This window comes from Protomyctophum parallelum (assembly GCF_964188405.1).
Source record: "Protomyctophum parallelum genome assembly, chromosome: 19".
Lineage (NCBI taxonomy): Eukaryota > Metazoa > Chordata > Actinopteri > Myctophiformes > Myctophidae > Protomyctophum > Protomyctophum parallelum.
This window is the reverse complement of record NC_139717.1, coordinates 6,555,808-6,573,770: the sequence shown is the minus strand read 5'-3', so window position 1 is coordinate 6,573,770 and position 17,963 is coordinate 6,555,808. Positions and strand designations below refer to the sequence as shown.

General features: G+C 46.2%; 1 protein-coding gene across 1 annotated transcript in view; it reads right to left on the bottom strand.

Annotated features, from left to right (window-relative positions):
• Nucleotides 1–2,439: 2,439 nt before the first annotated feature.
• The window catches only part of LOC310876423 (nesprin-2-like), a 203,790-nt gene continuing 188,266 nt past the window's right edge, over nt 2,440–17,963 (bottom strand). The window contains exons 94-100 of the mRNA XM_083789954.1: nt 15,392–15,518; nt 13,123–13,337; nt 12,397–12,663; nt 11,124–11,288; nt 9,565–9,756; nt 7,413–7,525; nt 2,440–5,779 (exon numbers count right to left, since the gene is read on the bottom strand). Of these exons, the coding sequence (XP_083646080.1) occupies nt 5,569–5,779; nt 7,413–7,525; nt 9,565–9,756; nt 11,124–11,288; nt 12,397–12,663; nt 13,123–13,337; nt 15,392–15,518 (1,290 nt within the window). The 3' untranslated portion in view covers nt 2,440–5,568. The remainder of the gene's footprint in view (nt 5,780–7,412; nt 7,526–9,564; nt 9,757–11,123; nt 11,289–12,396; nt 12,664–13,122; nt 13,338–15,391; nt 15,519–17,963) is intronic.

Here is a 17,963-nt window from a genome sequence, read left to right as displayed (position 1 = left end):
TAGGACTATAGTAAATAATAAATAAATAAATCACCATCAAATTTGGTAAAAAAAATACATATTTAGCCCCATGCTCGAATGCCCCCGCCCCCCTGTCAAAAACTGCTAAAATCCCCAAAACGAAAGAAAGCAGCAAATGAAAATAAATTAACACTCACCTTTTAGTTTCTCTAATAACAACCTAAAACATGAACCTTGGTTGAAAAAAACTAAAGTTGTCCTTTAAACCTAACTTTATTCCTAACCTTAACCTCAGTAAAACTATGCCTATAACATAACCCTATTCCTAAACTTAACCCCAGTAAAACTATGCCTATAACATAACCCTATTCCTAAACTTAACCCCAGTAAAACTATGCCTATAACATAACCCTATTCCTAAACTTAACCCCAGTAAAACTATGCCTATAACATAACCCTATTCCTAAACTTAACCCCAGTAAAACTATGCCTAAGCCTAAATGTATTTCTAACCTTATTCTCAGTAAAACAAAAAAAAAGTTAAGAATACAAGAACCGCCACTGTGCCACACCGAGCAATCGGTGTGAGGTTGTGTGGAAAAAAGCGAGGGCGAGATGGCTTATGGGCGACGGTACCCGATACCGCAAAATGTATACAGTACAATAACAGTTGAGACACCGGGGTGCAGTGGCGTGCACAGACATTTAGAGGGGCAGGTGCTCAAGTGAAAAAAAGGGCACCTTGTGCAGCGCATTTTGGGGCGGGAACCCATTTTGGTGCTTTAGCTATTGAAAAATAGCAGATCTATACAAGCTCATAGCGCGCCACCGAGTGGCGCGCTACGAGCTTTAGCACCCCCCTAGTGTCTATCTGTGCACGCCACTGTCGGGGTGTACGACACTATGCTGGGTCAGTTTCTTCATTCAGATGGAATATCCAGTATAGGGTACACAGTGGGACAGAGGGGCAGTGAGAACGCTGCTGACATCGCTGAGGTTATGTGGAAGCTGCAGTGGTGACACTTTGACCATGGATTTCCTTGGAGGCCCCTTTTTTAATGTGGGTGTGGTGTAGCGCCCCAGCCAAGACCCAGCCCGCGACAGGCCTGCCAATCAGGGCTAGCCTCAGCCCTCTTGGCACGACAGGTTGCACATTGGTCTGGCGAGTGGGAGGAGCCCCGGGTTCAATCCGCGCTTCCGTGTTATGCTACAATCTGACGTAGTCGGCAGGACGTGGAGCGTGATATCCTCGCGTGAGGACATGAGGGACATCGTGTGCGGCGGTCCGCGGTGTTAAGTGAGAAGCGTGAGGACGCGCTTAAGGCATTTAGAAGAAGACACTCTTAATCCAGAGCTATTTACATTAAGCAAGAACAAAAAGCATGGCAATACATCACATACATAAAAAGTAGTGTATACTATAGGAACGTAACAGTGGAATATCTACATAATGGAACTACATATACATATAAACTAGACATACTATACGGTACTATACTATTCATACTATAAAGTGCTATGACTACATAAAATGCAATTCTAGTGCTGTCTACGTAACATGCTATAAGTCTGTATGAAATGCTATCTAAGTCTACGTAAAGTGCTATCCAAGGGCCATGATGGGAGTCTGAAAAGGTGGGTTTTCAGACTATGGTGGAAGATTGGTGAGTGAGGCTGCAGTTCTGATTGTAATGGGAAGTGCATTCCATAGTTTTGGAGCCAGAAGGGAGAAGAGTTTGGGACGTGTGGAGCGTTTTTAGTGAAGGTACTTCCAGCTTCCCTGCGTTGGCTGATGGGAGTGCGCGGGACGGGAGCGACAGGTTGGCGCTGGTCATGGCGAGTGGGAGCCTCCGGTTCAATCCTCTTCCGTGTATAAATGCTACATGGGCATTCTGATGAGAAGTGGGACTGACTTCCAGCAGACGTGAAGCAGCGGATGAAATGGAATGCTTGTACCCAGTTGCCAGGATTATTATGATTTATGGACGCATGTTCTCAATGAAAGAGGCTAATGCCTTTTAACCCATTCTGACCTGAGATCAGATTCATACGAGGTTTCCGCCGGACACACACTGGTCTGATGAACCCATTCTGACCTGAGATCAGATTAAAAAAATGTCAGTCGTTCTTCGATTTTTTTCAAAAATAGCAGACCTACAAGCTCGTATCGCGCCACTCGGTGGCGCGATATGAGCTTGTAGATCTGCTATTTTTAAATAGATAAAGCATAACGTGATGCTAACACCAAAATGGGTGCCCGTTCAGAATGGGTTAAAATGATATTACAGATTGCAGCTCATGATAACACCATATGCAGTACAGTACACAGTATTGGTGTGTGCCCAGACTTGAACCATCATCAGAATTAGGTAAATAAAAAATAAGTTATAAACTTGCAAGTTTGTAGCAAATATATAAAAATAAAAAAAATCAGACCGAAAGTGAAAATAATGACCACAGCAGATTGGGTAAGGCAAACGGTGTTTATTGCCAGAAAATGGGTATAAACATGTTTGATTTGCCTTTGATTTCATAAATAAGTATGAACATTATTACATTCTGTACATATAAATGTATAAATTGTGGACTATAAAGTCCTGTTCAGTGCACTAGTCTGGGAGCCATGTGGAAATGTTAGTTCATCTGGACGTCAACGTGAAAGGCTTGTCAGGGCTGACGTTTATATCTGCCTATTTTCCAACACGAAACCAGCTCCTCATGTGTGAAAGTAGGCCTGATTGATAACGTGAAATAACACGGTATTCATCACAAAACCCTCCGTGCACCAGTAGGAATAACGTGAAATAACACGGTATTCATCACAGAACCCTCCGTGCACCAGTAGAAATAACGTGAAATAACACGGTATTCACGGTATGCACCAGTAGGAATAACGTGAAATAACACGGTATTCACGGTATGCACCAGTAGGAATAACGTGAAATAACACGGTATTCACGGTATGCACCAGTAGGAATAACGTGAAATAACACGGTATTCATCACAGAACCCTCCGTGCACCAGTAGAAATAACGTGAAATAACACGGTATTCATCACAGAACCCTCCGTGCACCAGTAGGAATAACGTGAAATAACACGGTATTCATCACAGAACCCTCCGTGCACCAGTAGAAATAACGTGAAATAACACGGTATTCATCACAGAACCCTCCATGCACCAGTAGAAATAACGTGAAATAACACGGTATTCATCACAGAACCCTCCGTGCACCAGTAGAAATAACGTGAAATAACACGGTATTCATCACAGAACCCTCCGTGCACCAGTAGGAATAACGTGAAATAACACGGTATTCATCACAAAACCCTCCGTGCACCAGTAGAAATAACGTGAAATAACACGGTATTCATCACAGAACCCTCCGTGCACCAGTAGAAATAACGTGAAATAACACGGTATTCATCACAGAACCCTCCATGCACCAGTAGGAATAACGTGAAATAACACGGTATTCATCACAAAACCCTCCGTGCACCAGTAGAAATAACGTGAAATAACACGGTATTCATCACAGAACCCTCCGTGCACCAGTAGAAATAACGTGAAATAACACGGTATTCATCACAAAACCCTCCGTGCACCAGTAGGAATAACGTGAAATAACACGGTATTCATCACAGAACCCTCCATGAACCAGTAGGAATAACGTGAAATAACACGGTATTCATCACAAAACCCTCCGTGCACCAGTAGGAATAACGTGAAATAACACGGTATTCATCACAGAACCCTCCGTGCACCAGTAGGAATAACGTGAAATAACACGGTATTCATCACAGAACCCTCCGTGCACCAGTAGGAATAACGTGAAATAACACGGTATTCATCACAGAACCCTCCGTGCACCAGTAGAAATAACGTGAAAAATAACACGGTATTCACGGTATGCACCAGTAGGACAATGATGTCTGATAATGTTGTGCATCTCTAACGATCAATCATCTCATTTCAGAAGCATAATTTAAAGATAATAGAATAAAAGGATACATTGATTGATAAAAGAGGATAAAAGAAAAAAAGATGGTTGACTTGGATAATATTTTGATAACCCTGAGTGCTAGAGTTGAATCAAACAGGGGCGCTATGAATACTGTACCTGGCTCATGCTACCGTAGCAACCGAAAAGTCTTATTTACGTCTAGATTTTATGCAAATAAATATCCTATGTTTTTACATTACATAACGTGGTTTACATTAAGTTTACATTAGGATCCATCAAATGGCAAATAACATTCTTATGGCTTTGTTCATGGAAGAAATACCATCTCCAGAGAACACAAATCTTTCAAAATAAGATATATTTTTGGACAGTAGCAGCGCCTTTTTCTTTGTTGCAGAGTGATGAATCAATCTGATATGTGGGAAGGAATACCTAATACACTATAAAACCCTCTGTGCTAATTTAACTATGTGCTTTACAAACAGAACCAGGCAGATCTCTTTTAGAGATGTGTGTCGTTTAGTTGCATTTGTTTTACACACTCAGTGAAAAGAACACTGAGGATTTTATAGTCTACGATCAGGAATCCTGCGCAACTGAGCTTGTGTCTCTTTCATGTGAAAGTACAGGTACAGTGTGTGTGTGTGTGTGTGTGTGTGTGTGTGTGTGTGTGTGTGTGTGTGTGTGTGTGTGTAGAATATATATTAATAGAGACGTCACCGGATTTCTCCTCCTTCTGGGTAGGAACAGAGTGCATTCTAGGATGCATTGCCCCCAAACACATGAGCGCGCTGGCCGTTGACTATCATTGCGCACGTTCACGACGTATGAAACATAGCGGTCACGTGTCATAGCCCCAATAACATGAACGTACGTGCAGTCGTGCACAATTGATAGTCAGCGGCCCAGCGCTGGCTCAAGCTGCAATACCAAATTCGGCCACTATGTCCATTTGGGCTCAGGGTTTCCTCTCTGTGACATCTCTGTAGAGCGGCGCAGTCCCTCCCCCTTTCAGAACAACGAACGGCCCAGGAAATGAAATGCAATGCATTCTGACCATAGGATTTATTTAAAGACGGTTACGCCGCGGACAAAGCCAACTCGGATCGTGACAAATCATGACAATGAACACAATGTTTTGGGCCGATCAAATCATTAGAAAGAAGAAAATAAAGGCAGGAGACAACACTATTTGTTTCGTTTCCCAAAACATTGTGTTCATTGTCATGATTTGTCACGATCCGAGTTGGCTTTGTCCGCGGCGTAACCGTCTTTAAATAAATACTTAAAGAAAGTCCTATGGTCAGAATGCATTGCATTTCATTTCCTGGGCCGTTCGTTGTTCTGAAAGGGGGAGGGACTGCGCCGCTCTATTAATATATACTCGAAAGGCTCATACATAGTCTGGATTTTCTGTGGTGAGGTGACCACCGAACTACAACATGACGTCACTGAGCCGCGGTGAAGAGCAAACCACCGCCACCGCTCCAGCCCTTCTCTCTGTTTTTACTCACCACCGCTCAACGTTATTTCAGCTCCGGTGGTCAGCTCACCACCGGAGCGGTGGTCACCTACCTACTCACCTTACCACCGAAAATCCAGACTATGAATAGGCCTTAAGGTGCGTGTGTGCGTGTGGGAGCCTCATGTGGGCGGCGGGCCGTTGGTGTAGCGCAGCATGGGGTAGAAGGAGCGTTTGAAGTTGTTGGCCAGCGTGCAGCCAGGCTCGCTGTCGGGGAGCGGCACCAGGCACACCAACAGCAGCAGCAGCAGCAGCAGGAGGTGGAGGGGGAAGGCAGCACGGAGCACCCGCTGGAAGAAGGAGCGAGGTGGGGATGGAGCCCTCCTACTCTCCCTGGACACGGTCAAAACGATAAGGGTTAAAGTGGTTTTGATTGATTGAAATATTTATTAACAGTTTGTAGAATTTACAGTACATTTTAAGCACAAACTCAATACAAAGACTGTTAACTGTGAGTGGACGACCCAATTAAGCATTACACTTGTTTACAACAGGGTCCACATTGTTCAATTCATCAAAACATTTAGAGACATACAAATAGACATTTCTATGTAGCTAAAGAACAGAACAGGAATTCATCATATAGGAAGCAAAAAAGGGAAAATATACATTATACAGTGAGGGGAAATGGGGGGGGGGGGTGGGGTGGGGGGGATTCAGATTTTACAGAGGCCAGTTTCGAATTGCAGCCATCCGTAGGTGCCCTTTGAGAGCGGTTTTGAAGGAGTCAAGGGATTCACATGTCTTAATGACTGTTGGTAGGGCGTTCCACATTTTGGTGGCATAGGAGCGAAAATAATTTAGTCCCTTGTTTGTGCCGAATCTGCGTTGTACATGGTTTGTTGCACTCCCTCTGGTGTTGTGGGTGTGGACTTCGTTTACATTAAGGAAGTATTTAGACAGGTACATGGGTATCTTGGTGGTGTATCGAATCTTGTGGACCAGACCCATTGCAAGATGCTGTACTCTGTCGTCGACCCTAAGCCATCCCAGCCTGTCAAAGTGGGCAGGGGTGAGGTGGGTACGGGGGTGAGGCCAAGTAGGAGCCGGTTCTACTGTTCCTTGTTTAGTTCCTCTTTAATGGGCTCTATGCACACCATTTTGCCATTTTGGAAAGAACTTGTGCCCCCTTCCCTACTTCGTTCACAGGTGTTACCAATGATAATAATGAAGGCTACTGTTCCATTCTGGTCAAACAGAGTCAGGGTGCTGCTCTCTAGGTCGTCCTCAGACGAGCCCTCCATCGTCGTTTCCAGTCATCCCGATTCTCTCCATACATCCGGCCAGTTCGTTGGTACTCTGCACTCCTGCATCGCTCTTGAGTACGTCCACGCATATGTTAGCGTGGGGCGTCCTCGTGATCGATGTCCGTGTGTTGGTTCCCAGAGCCAACAGTTTGCTGGCTGGCAGTTCTTGATGCCTTTGGCATCAAGAACTGCTTTTCTAATGTGCATATAGTTGGCTCACTGGAAACACTGGGTCTCAAAGTCCTTGAGTTGGTTCCAAATGAGCCCGTAGGGAGTGACGTGTAACTCTGAGTGTACAAATGGAACCAAAATGTACATTTGGTTCCATTTGTACACTCTCAGAGTTATGGGGGCCCTTGAAATTAAAAAAAAGTTTGACAACCACTATTGTGCACTAAATGGAACAGAGCCTTAATTAGTATCATTGTTAACACCTGTTTAGGAAGTGGGGAAGGGCCCCGGAAGTAGGAAGAGTTATTCTGTGTGCATATATATAGCCCCATTATACTACTATAATATAATATACTATAATATAGCCCCATTATACTACTATAATATAATATACTATAATATAGCCCCATTATACTACTATAATATAATATACTATAATATAGCCCCATTATACTACTATAATATAATATACTATAATATAGCCCCATTATACTACTATAATATAATATACTATAATATAGCCCCATTATACTACTACCATGAAATACCTTTGAGAGTTATGGCCTTTGGTTGAATGTGCGTCCTGCTGGGGAGAGGCTGCAGGGGGAACGTGGGCCTGCTCGTCTCCTTCGGGTGCAGAAGGAGACGACGTCTCGTAGTCCTGTATCGGAGACGGAACAGTCACCGGTTTAGTTCAATATTACTGGGATGTATCGTCTCCACCAGGCCGAAGGCACGGGGAGAGAGTATGTTTTACTGTCTCCACCAGGCCGAAGGCATGGGGAGAGAGTATGTTTTATTGTCTCCACCAGGCCGAAGGCACGGGGAGAGAGTATGTTTTATTGTCTCCACCAGGCCGAAGGCACGGGGAGAGAGTATGTTTTATTGTCTCCACCAGGCCGAAGGCATGGGGAGAGAGTATGTTTTATTGTCTCCACCAGGCCGAAGGCATGGGGAGAGAGTATGTTTTATTGTCTCCACCAGGCCGAAGGCATGGGGAGAGAGTATGTTTTATTGTCTCCACCAGGCATAAGGCATGGGGAGAGAGTATGTTTTATTGTCTCCACCAGGCCGAAGGCATGGGGAGAGAGTATGTTTTGTTGTCTCCACCAGGCCGAAGGCATGGGGAGAGAGTATGTTTTACTGTCTCCACCAGGCCGAAGGCATGGGGAGAGAGTATGTTTAGTTGTCTCCACCAGGCTGAAGGCATGGGGAGAGAGTATGTTTAGTTGTCTCCACCAGGCCGAAGGCATGGGGAGAGAGTATGTTTAGTTGTCGCCACCAGGCTGAAGGCATGGGGAGAGAGTATGTTTAGTTGTCTCCACCAGGCCGAAGGCATGGGGAGAGAGTATGTTTAGTTGTCGCCACCAGGCTGAAGGCATGGGGAGAGAGTATGTTTTATTGTCTCCACCAGGCCGAAGGCATGGGGAGAGAGTATGTTTTATTGTCTCCACCAGGCCGAAGGCATGGGGAGAGAGTATGTTTTGTTGTCTCCACCAGGCCGAAGGCATGGGGAGAGAGTATGTTTTACTGTCTCCACCAGGCCGAAGGCATGGGGAGAGAGTATGTTTAGTTGTCTCCACCAGGCTGAAGGCATGGGGAGAGAGTATGTTTAGTTGTCTCCACCAGGCCGAAGGCATGGGGAGAGAGTATGTTTTATTGTCTCCACCAGGCCGAAGGCACTGTGGGGTAAATTGAGGGGCACATTACCGGACACTGTGGGAGGTAAATTGAGGGGCACATTACCGGACACTGTGGGGTAAATTGAGGGGCACATTACCGGACACTGTGGGAGGTAAATTGAGGGGCACATTACCGGACACTGTGGGGTAAATTGAGGGGCACATTACCGGACACTGTGGGGTAAATTGAGGGGCACATTACCGGACACGGTGGGAGGTAAATTGAGGGGCACATTACCGGACACTGTGGGAGGTAAATTGAGGGGCACATTACCGGACACTGTGGGAGGCAAATTGAGGGGCACATTACCGGACACTGTGGGGTAAATTGAGGTGCACATTACCGGACACTGTGGGGTAAATTGAGGGGCACATTACCGGACACTGTGGGGTAAATTGAGGTGCACATTACCGGACACGGTGGGAGGTAAATTGAGGGGCACATTACCGGACACTGTGGGAGGTAAATTGAGGGGCACATTACCGGACACTGTGGGAGGTAAATTGAGGGGCACATTACCGGACACTGTGGGAGGTAAATTGAGGTGCACATTACCGGACACTCTGGGAGGTAAATTGAGGTGCACATTACCGGACACTGTGGGGTAAATTGAGGTGCACATTACCGGACACTCTGGGAGGTAAATTGAGGTGCACATTACCGGACACTCTGGGAGGTAAATTGAGGTGCACATTACCGGACACTCTGGGAGGTAAATTGAGGTGCACATTACCGGACACTGTGGGGTAAATTGAGGTGCACATTACCGGACACTCTGGGAGGTAAATTGAGGTGCACATTACCGGACACTGTGGGGTAAATTGAGGTGCACATTACCGGACACTGTGGGAGGTAAATTGAGGGGCACATTACCGGACACTGTGGGAGGTAAATTGAGGTGCACATTACCGGACACTCTGGGAGGTAAATTGAGGTGCACATTACCGGACACTGTGGGAGGTAAATTGAGGTGCACATTACCGGACACTCTGGGAGGTAAATTGAGGTGCACATTACCGGACACGGTGGGAGGGCCCCGAGGTCCTGGGCCACCTGCCTCCGGAGGAGCTTCATCTTGTTCCCCGTCACATGGAGCTTCTCCCTGGCCTCGCCGATGTCCTCCGTCCCCTCCTCGGGCTGGAGCTCTGACCACAGGGCCTGCAGAGAGTCCAGCTCCGCCTGTCGACTCTGCAGCTCCGTCTGTAGAGCCTGGAGACCACACACACACACACACACACACACACCACACACACACACACACAGGTGGTGATGATGAAATGCATGAATTGCGAGCTGCTCTAACCCCCTCTCTCCCCTCAAGGACAGCGAGAGAGCACCCTTAATGAATTGCATTTTTATGGCGCTTTTCCAAGTGCTCAAAGCGCTTTACAATGGTTCATTCATTCATTCATACATACATTGGGAGGTGAAGCGGCAAACAGTCGACGCCTGCAGGGTCCTCACTTCCCACATTCACACACCAATGGTGGCGAAGCTCACACCGACCAACTCATTGGAGGCAATGTAGGGTTCAGTGTCTTGTCTGTAACTTATTGGAGGCAATGTAGGGTTCAGTGTCTTGTCTTTAACTTATTGGAGGCAATGTAGGGTTCAGTGTCTTGTCTGTAACTTATTGGAGGCAATGTAGGGTTCAGTGTCTTGTCTGTAACTTATTGGAGGCAATGTGGGGTTCAGTGTCTTGTCTGTAACTTATTGGAGGCAATGTGGGGTTCAGTGTCTTGTCTGTAACTTATTGGAGGCAATGTAGGGTTCAGTGTCTTGTCTTTAACTTATTGGAGGCAATGTAGGGTTCAGTGTCTTGTCTTTAACTTATTGGAGGCAATGTAGGGTTCAGTGTCTTGTCTGTAACTTATTGGAGGCAATGTAGGGTTCAGTGTCTTGTCTTTAACTTATTGGAGGCAATGTAGGGTTCAGTGTCTTGTCTGTAACTTATTGGAGGCAATGTAGGGTTCAGTGTCTTGTCTTTAACTTATTGGAGGCAATGTAGGGTTCAGTGTCTTGTCTTTAACTTATTGGAGGCAATGTAGGGTTCAGTGTCTTGTCTTTAACTTATTGGAGGCAATGTAGGGTTCAGTGTCTTGTCTTTAACTTATTGGAGGCAATGTAGGGTTCAGTGTCTTGTGAAGCTGTTGCGGCTGTAGGCTGTTCAAAAGCCGTGAGCCGAGGAGCTAAGCATGAGAGTATAAGACACACTTGTATGACGCGTCGCGCACGCAAAGGAATTCAGATCCACTCCAAGCTGTCAGTTTGACCATTTATTCTTCTCCGCAGCACAGGTAAGATACAACAGTTCCCAGCTAACCATTATATACTACCGGCATGGATATTAAGATGCGTTGTTGCGGTCAACAGAAAATGTCGACTCCCAGCTCACCCCCTCTCCGTCCAAGTTCCTCAACTCTAGTGCCAGGTAAACGCTGTGTATTTATTAGCGTGGCAGCGCCCAGCCCCAGTGATCACGCCCCCCACCACCACTACCAGTGCAGTGCCCAATCTGTCCATTAACGTGACATACTCAAAACGCATATAGGTCACATTATGGCTCCTACACTTACGGTGAGTGTGTTGTGCTTGTGTTGCAGGCTGCTGTCTGGCGTGTCTGGGTGGTGGTGGTGGTGGAGGGGGGCCAGGAGGGGGGCCAGGAGGGGGCCCAGGGCATCTCGTCTGCTCTCTGCGTGGGCCAGCCACAGCAGCAGGGAGTGCAGCGTTTCGTGGAACTCCTGCAGTGAGAGGGGATAAAGGGCCCCCGAGTTAATGCTTAACCACTTTCAAACCCGGTGGTATCCCTATTTTGGGCATGTAATCATACAGTCATAACATAAATTATAACAAAACAATGAACGTGTGTGTGTGTGTGTGTGTGCGTGTGCGTGCGTGCGTGCGTGTTACACTTTCTTTGAGCGGTGGGCACACCGTCTCCAATTCAATTCAATTCAATTCAATGGGCTTTATTGGCATGAGAAAACATACGTTTACATTGCCAAAGCATGTAGCTTTGTGTGTGTGTTTGTCTGGCTGTCTGTCTGTCACCAACAGCAGGTGAGAAAATGGCGCTGTTGAGCTTCACACTGTGCACAGGTGCATGATGGGAAGCTGAGTTTTTTTTAGTGTAACACCTGTGACCGTCTGTCTGTACAGGAGTTCAGTACAGTATAACAATGACAGTACAGTTCCACCGCTCACTTAAGTTCACACAGGTGTGATCTTTTTTTTTTTAACAGCACAAACAACAGATCTACAATACAAGCTGTGGAGATGCTATACTGTGCATAATGTAAAGCATCTTGACTGGCTGTGAGCTTGTATCTCTGATTTAAGCTGAAGAAGGCCTTCTGGGCCGAAACGTCCATTCTGTTGTTGTTGTTGTTGTCTGCTATATATATATATATAACTTACTAAGTAAGTAAGTAAAGGATATAACGTGAGTGCTGGCATTCATTTCTACAGTCTAAACCCAATCCCTCCCACAATGGACGACTGGCACGGGATAGTCCTGGATATTTTCAAATTGGAAAAAAATTACAAACCTCTGGATAATAATCCATATCGCCCCACTGAGAGCAGACTTTGTGTGATCTCACACAAAAAAAAAAAACATGTGGATCTGATCTGTCTGATCTGTATAAGAAATGTGAAGTCTATATTGGATGTTGTTTTGCCCCAAATAATAAAGAGCAACATTTTTTTCGGTTTGTGGTGTGTTTGAGCTTTGTTTTTCAAAAGATAACCTTTTTAAGTTTTTCCCCAAATAAAATAAACAATTAAAAAAGAAAAGAACAGAAAGATGTCTCCACAACAACGACGACATCCTTCAGCAGAACAACTCACTCGGCAGCGCCAGAGCGTCCTCCTCAGGCCGCTCTCCCACTCCTCCAGGCGCGTGCACGCCCCGCTCCAGGCCTGGTTCATGCTTCCCAGGCTCTCCCTCTGCTCCTGGTCCTCCTCCAGGCGCGTGCACGCCCCGCTCCAGGCCTGGTTCATGCTCCCCAGGCTCTCCCTCTGCTCCTGGTCCTCCTCCGGGCCGCCTGCGCTCCGAGCCGCCATGTTGACAGACAGCATGGTGGACTTGTACCGCGCGAACGCCTTCCGGGTCTCCTGCAAAGAGTAGCACCAGTAAATATAGACGATATAGCGATGTGACATTGTAATTGGGTAGCACACCCATAGGGGGCGCCACAAATACGAAGAAATGTAACCGTTTGTATTGCAGAAAAATGATGAAGCGATTGTGGCAACGATTGTGGCAACAGCACTTTGCAATGTTTCCAAAATTGACTCTCTGAGAGTGTACTAATGGAACCATGAGGACCGGCTGGAACTCCCTCAAGGACCCCTGGGGGTCCCTGGACCCCACTTTGTCACAGTTGTCACAGTTGAACAATCTGCAAAAAGCTGTCTTTGTGTAGTCTTAAATGTAAAGCTTGCAAGGATGCCTGTAGCTTTCAGATCAGGCTTCAGCAGAGGAACATGACAAAGAACATCTTTTTATGTCCACCCAGTGCTATGGGTTCCCTCCAAGCACCACGCTATGAAGACTGCACAGATTAACATTACCTTCATGTGTTTGACCCTTGCCTCCATGTCTTGGATGCTGGTCGCGGGGTCACAGTGCTTGAGTCTCTCCAGCTCTGGGATCACAGCGCCCAGCCAGGAGGTGAGGTCAGCAAGGTCACGGTTCACCAGCTGGGGCTCCTCCTGGGGGCCGCGGTGCAGCGTGTGGCCCCTGGAGCGAGACCGAGCCTGGAGCAGCTCCCAGCGCTCAATGACTCCTGAGAGCACATTCACACAGAGAGAGAGAGAGAGAGAGAGAGAGAGTGAGTGAAAGAGAGAGAGAGAAAATACACATTATTCTCAGTGGTGCACTACAGTAAGTACATTTACTCAAGTACTGTACTTAACAGGTTGAATGCCTGCAACGTACAGCGTTCTAATACGCCTAGAGTGCCTATGTATAGAGTTCCCTTTGAACAGCCGCTGAGCTGCTTGTCATGAACATCCACTTTAAAAACGGTGTAATGGCTTGTGTAGAAACATATCCCATAGCGCTCCGCGCACAGCTTGTTCCGCCGGCCACTTCTCCATAGTAAACAATGGGACTCCATTTTTTCCAGGAACCTTCCTTGTGCTACAAAACACTCAGCTCATTCATGCTAGTCTTGTGTATTTTCTTGTATGACTTGCAGTATACAGTGTGCATTATGATGAGGTCATTAACTTAATTGTGGAATTGGAATTCTCAATCAGCTCATCTGTTCAGAATGCTGTTACTGCACTTTGATCATTTGATTTGATTTGAGTGTTGTTGTTGAGGACAACAACATCTCCTGGCCTCAATCTGTGCACACTCCAGGTCAATTTGGAACCAAATGGACCCTTATGGGCCAGACTCCATTGATTGATTGATTGAAATATCTATTAACAGTTTGTAGAATTTACAGTACATTTTAAGCACAAACTCAATACAAAGACTGTCAACTGTGAGTGGACGACCCAATTAAGCATTACACTTGTTTACAACAGGGTCCACATTGTTCAATTCATCAAAACATTTAAAGACATACAGACATTTAGAGACATACAAATAGACATTTCTATGTAGCTAAAGTACAGAACAGGAATTCATCATATGGGAAGCAAAAAAGGGAAAAGATACAATATACAGTGAGGGAAAATGGGGGGGGGGGGGGGGGGGGGGATTCAGATTTTACAGAGGCCAGTTTCGAATTGCAGCCATCCGTAGGTGCCCTTTGAGAGCGGCTTTGAAGGAGTCAAGGGATTCACATGTCTTAATGACTGTTGGTAGGGCGTTCCACATTTTGGTGGCACGTCTCCTGTATACAAAAAAACCACACTCCACGTCTCCTGTATACAAAAAAACCACACTCCACGTCTCCTGTATACAAAAAAACCACACTCCACGTCTCCTGTATACGAAAAAACCACACTCCACGTCTCCTGTATACAAAAAACCATACTCCACGTCTCCTGTTATGTATAAAAAAAACACACTTAAAATCCCTCGTTATGAATTGAATAGTTTGAACCGACGTGGGATACTCGTTCTCAGCTGGAATCACCTGGTGTAAGAGAACATTTTTACGCCTCTAGCGTAACGTAAACGTAACGTTTCTCACCCCGTTTAATTTCAAGGACCTCCCAGTTTAACATGCATTAGTCTACGGACCCCCATTTAATGGCATTTCTATCTCTGGGACCCCCAATTTATATTGTAAAATCAATGTTAATTTAACTATGAGAGTGTACAAATGGAACCAATAAATGGACCCGTCAGGGTACATTTGGTTCCATTTGTACACTCTCAGAGTTACAGACCCATAAGGGTCCATTTGGTTCCATTTGTACACTCTCAGAGTTACAGACCCATAAGGGTCCATTTGGTTCCATTTGTACACTCTCAGAGTTACAGACCCATAAGGGTCCATTTGGTTCCATTTGTACACTCTCAGAGTTACAGACCCATAAGGGTCCATTTGGTTCCATTTGTACACTCTCAGAGTTACAGACCCATAAGGGTCCATTTGGTTCCATTTGTACACTCTCAGAGTTACAGACCCATAAGGGTCCATTTGGTTCCATTTGTACACTCTCAGAGTTACAGACCCATAAGGGTCCATTTGGTTCCATTTGTACACTCTCAGAGTTACAGACCCATAAGGGTCTATTTAGTTCCATTTGTACACTCTCAGAGTTACAGACCCATAAGGGTCCATTTAGTTCCATTTGTACACTCTCAGAGTTACAGACCCATAAGGGTCCATTTGGTTCCAAACTGTCATGTATCTGGGGACCCCCCCCTCTGTACCTGACTGTTGGTCTGTGGTGTTGAGGCCCGTCAGGCCCGGTTCCTCCGGCTGCTCCTCGTCATCCAGGATCAACGACACCCTCTTGATGCTCTGGATGCTGCCGCTGCACTCCGACATCAGACGCAGCTGCAGAGGACCAGAATGACCAGAGGACCAGAATGACCAGAGGACCAGAATGACCAGAATGACCAGAGGACCAGAATGACCAGAGGACCAGAATGACCAGAGGACCAGAATGACCAGAGGACCAGAATGACCAGAATGACCAGAGGACCAGAATGACCAGAGGACCAGAATGACCAGAGGACCAGAATGACCAGAGGACCAGAATGACCAGAGGACCAGAATGACCAGAATGACCAGAGGACCAGAATGACCAGAGGACCAGAATGACCAGAGGACCAGAATGACCAGAGGACCAGAATGACCAGAGGACCAGAATGACCAGAGGACCAGAATGACCAGAATGACCAGAGGACCAGAATGACCAGAGGACCAGAATGACCAGAATGACCAGAATGACCAGAGGACCAGAATGACCAGAGGACCAGAATGACCAGAATGACCAGAATGACCAGAGGACCAGAATGACCAGAATGACCAGAGGACCAGAATGACCAGAGGACCAGAATGACCAGAGGACCAGAATAACGCGGCGGCAAGTTGTTCACAAATCCACACAGTTATGAATAGAGATGTCCCGATACTGGATCGGTATTGGAAAAGTATCTGTACCCTTTTTGGTCAAATCGGGTCATATCGGTATCTGTAAATATAACCACCGGTCCGACACAGGGGTGAGGGGTTGACACTATGCCAGTCTAACCACCGGTCCGACACAGGGGTAAGGGGTTGACACTATGCCAGTCTAACCACCGGTCCGACACAGGGGTAAGGGGTTGACACTATGCCAGTCTAACCACCGGTCCGACACAGGGGTGAGGGGTTGACACTATGCCAGTCTAACCACTGATCCGACACAGGGGTGAGGGGTTGACACTATGCCAGTCTAACTACAGATCCGACACAGGGGTAAGGGGTTGACACTATGCCAGTCTAACCACCGGTCCGACACAGGGGTGAGGGGTTGACACTATGCCAGTCTAACCACTGATCCGACACAGGGGTGAGGGGTTGACACTATGCCAGTCTAACTACAGATCCGACACAGGGGTAAGGGGTTGACACTATGCCAGTCTAACCACCGGTCCGACACAGGGGTGAGGGGTTGACACTATGCCAGTCTAACCACTGATCCGACACAGGGGTGAGGGGTTGACACTATGCCAGTCTAACCACTGATCCGACACAGGGGTGAGGGGTTGACACTATGCCAGTCTAACCACCGGTCCGACACAGGGGTGAGGGGTTGACACTATGCCAGTCTAACCACCGGTCCGACACAGGGGTGAGAGGTTGACACTATGCCAGTCTAACCACTGATCCGACACAGGGGTGAGGGGTTGACACTATGCCAGTCTAACCACCGGTCCGACACAGGGGTGAGGGGTTGACACTATGGCAGGTAAATAAAATGTTTGCGGTGTGGGGTGTTTGATTTGGAGTTGCCCCAAACTGCAAGTGCACATTTGAGTGAGGAGTCTGCTATAAACAACACAAGATAAAATAAGTAATTTTCTTTTTATTATTATTATTATAAATATTATTCTCTGGTATCGGTTTGGTATTGGTATCGGCTAACACAGAAATTGTGGTATCGGGATCGGGACATCCTTAGTTATGAAGCTATTTCACTTTTGTTGCCTATACTGTATCTACAGTACTAGAGGTGTAACGATATAATAACTGTATTGAAATATTGATTTAAATCTTATTTGCTAAATAGTTACTGTATTATCGTAGTATTTCAAATCATTGAATGGTATCGTATCGCCATTGTAGTGCCCAAAGTCCTGTTCTAAAGGACGTGTGCTTTTGATAAACTGAAGTCCAAACTGTTCGTTGAATTCATAAATAAACAATATTTATTTTCACAGCCGATCTGTCACCTCAGCATTCAATAAATACTTACAATAAATAAACAATTAAACGTCCAGAAAACAGACCACAGCTCCTGTTGCACAGTTACAAACAGTGTGCCTCTGTGTGCCATCAGTAACACCTGCTGCTTGATTGGGGACGCATTAAATACACGCAGGCAACCTTGGCCATGCCCTGTGTAGTGGTGACATCATCAAATCATCAATTAGTATAAACCCATAGACACCATAATGAGCCAATGTCGTCCGTCTAGTTTTAGTCTAGTGTCTGACACTGCCAACTGAGCGTGCCAAAACGTACCGCTGTGCGGTCACACGTTTTCACTTTAGCAGGAAGAATGATGGACGTGAATGAGGACAGCTGCAGCGAGTTTATTAGGGGAGAAATTTGCTAAATTAACGAGGTCTGTCTGTGTCAGCAGGGATAATATCTCACAGTTAAGAATATGTTTGCACAGAACCGGGGCGGATCCTGGCTGAAGGACGAACTGATGTGGCATATCGCAAACATTAACACAATTTCTGGATGAGTGGTGTGCTGGTGTGGGAACGTCAGACTTACATAGCCTGG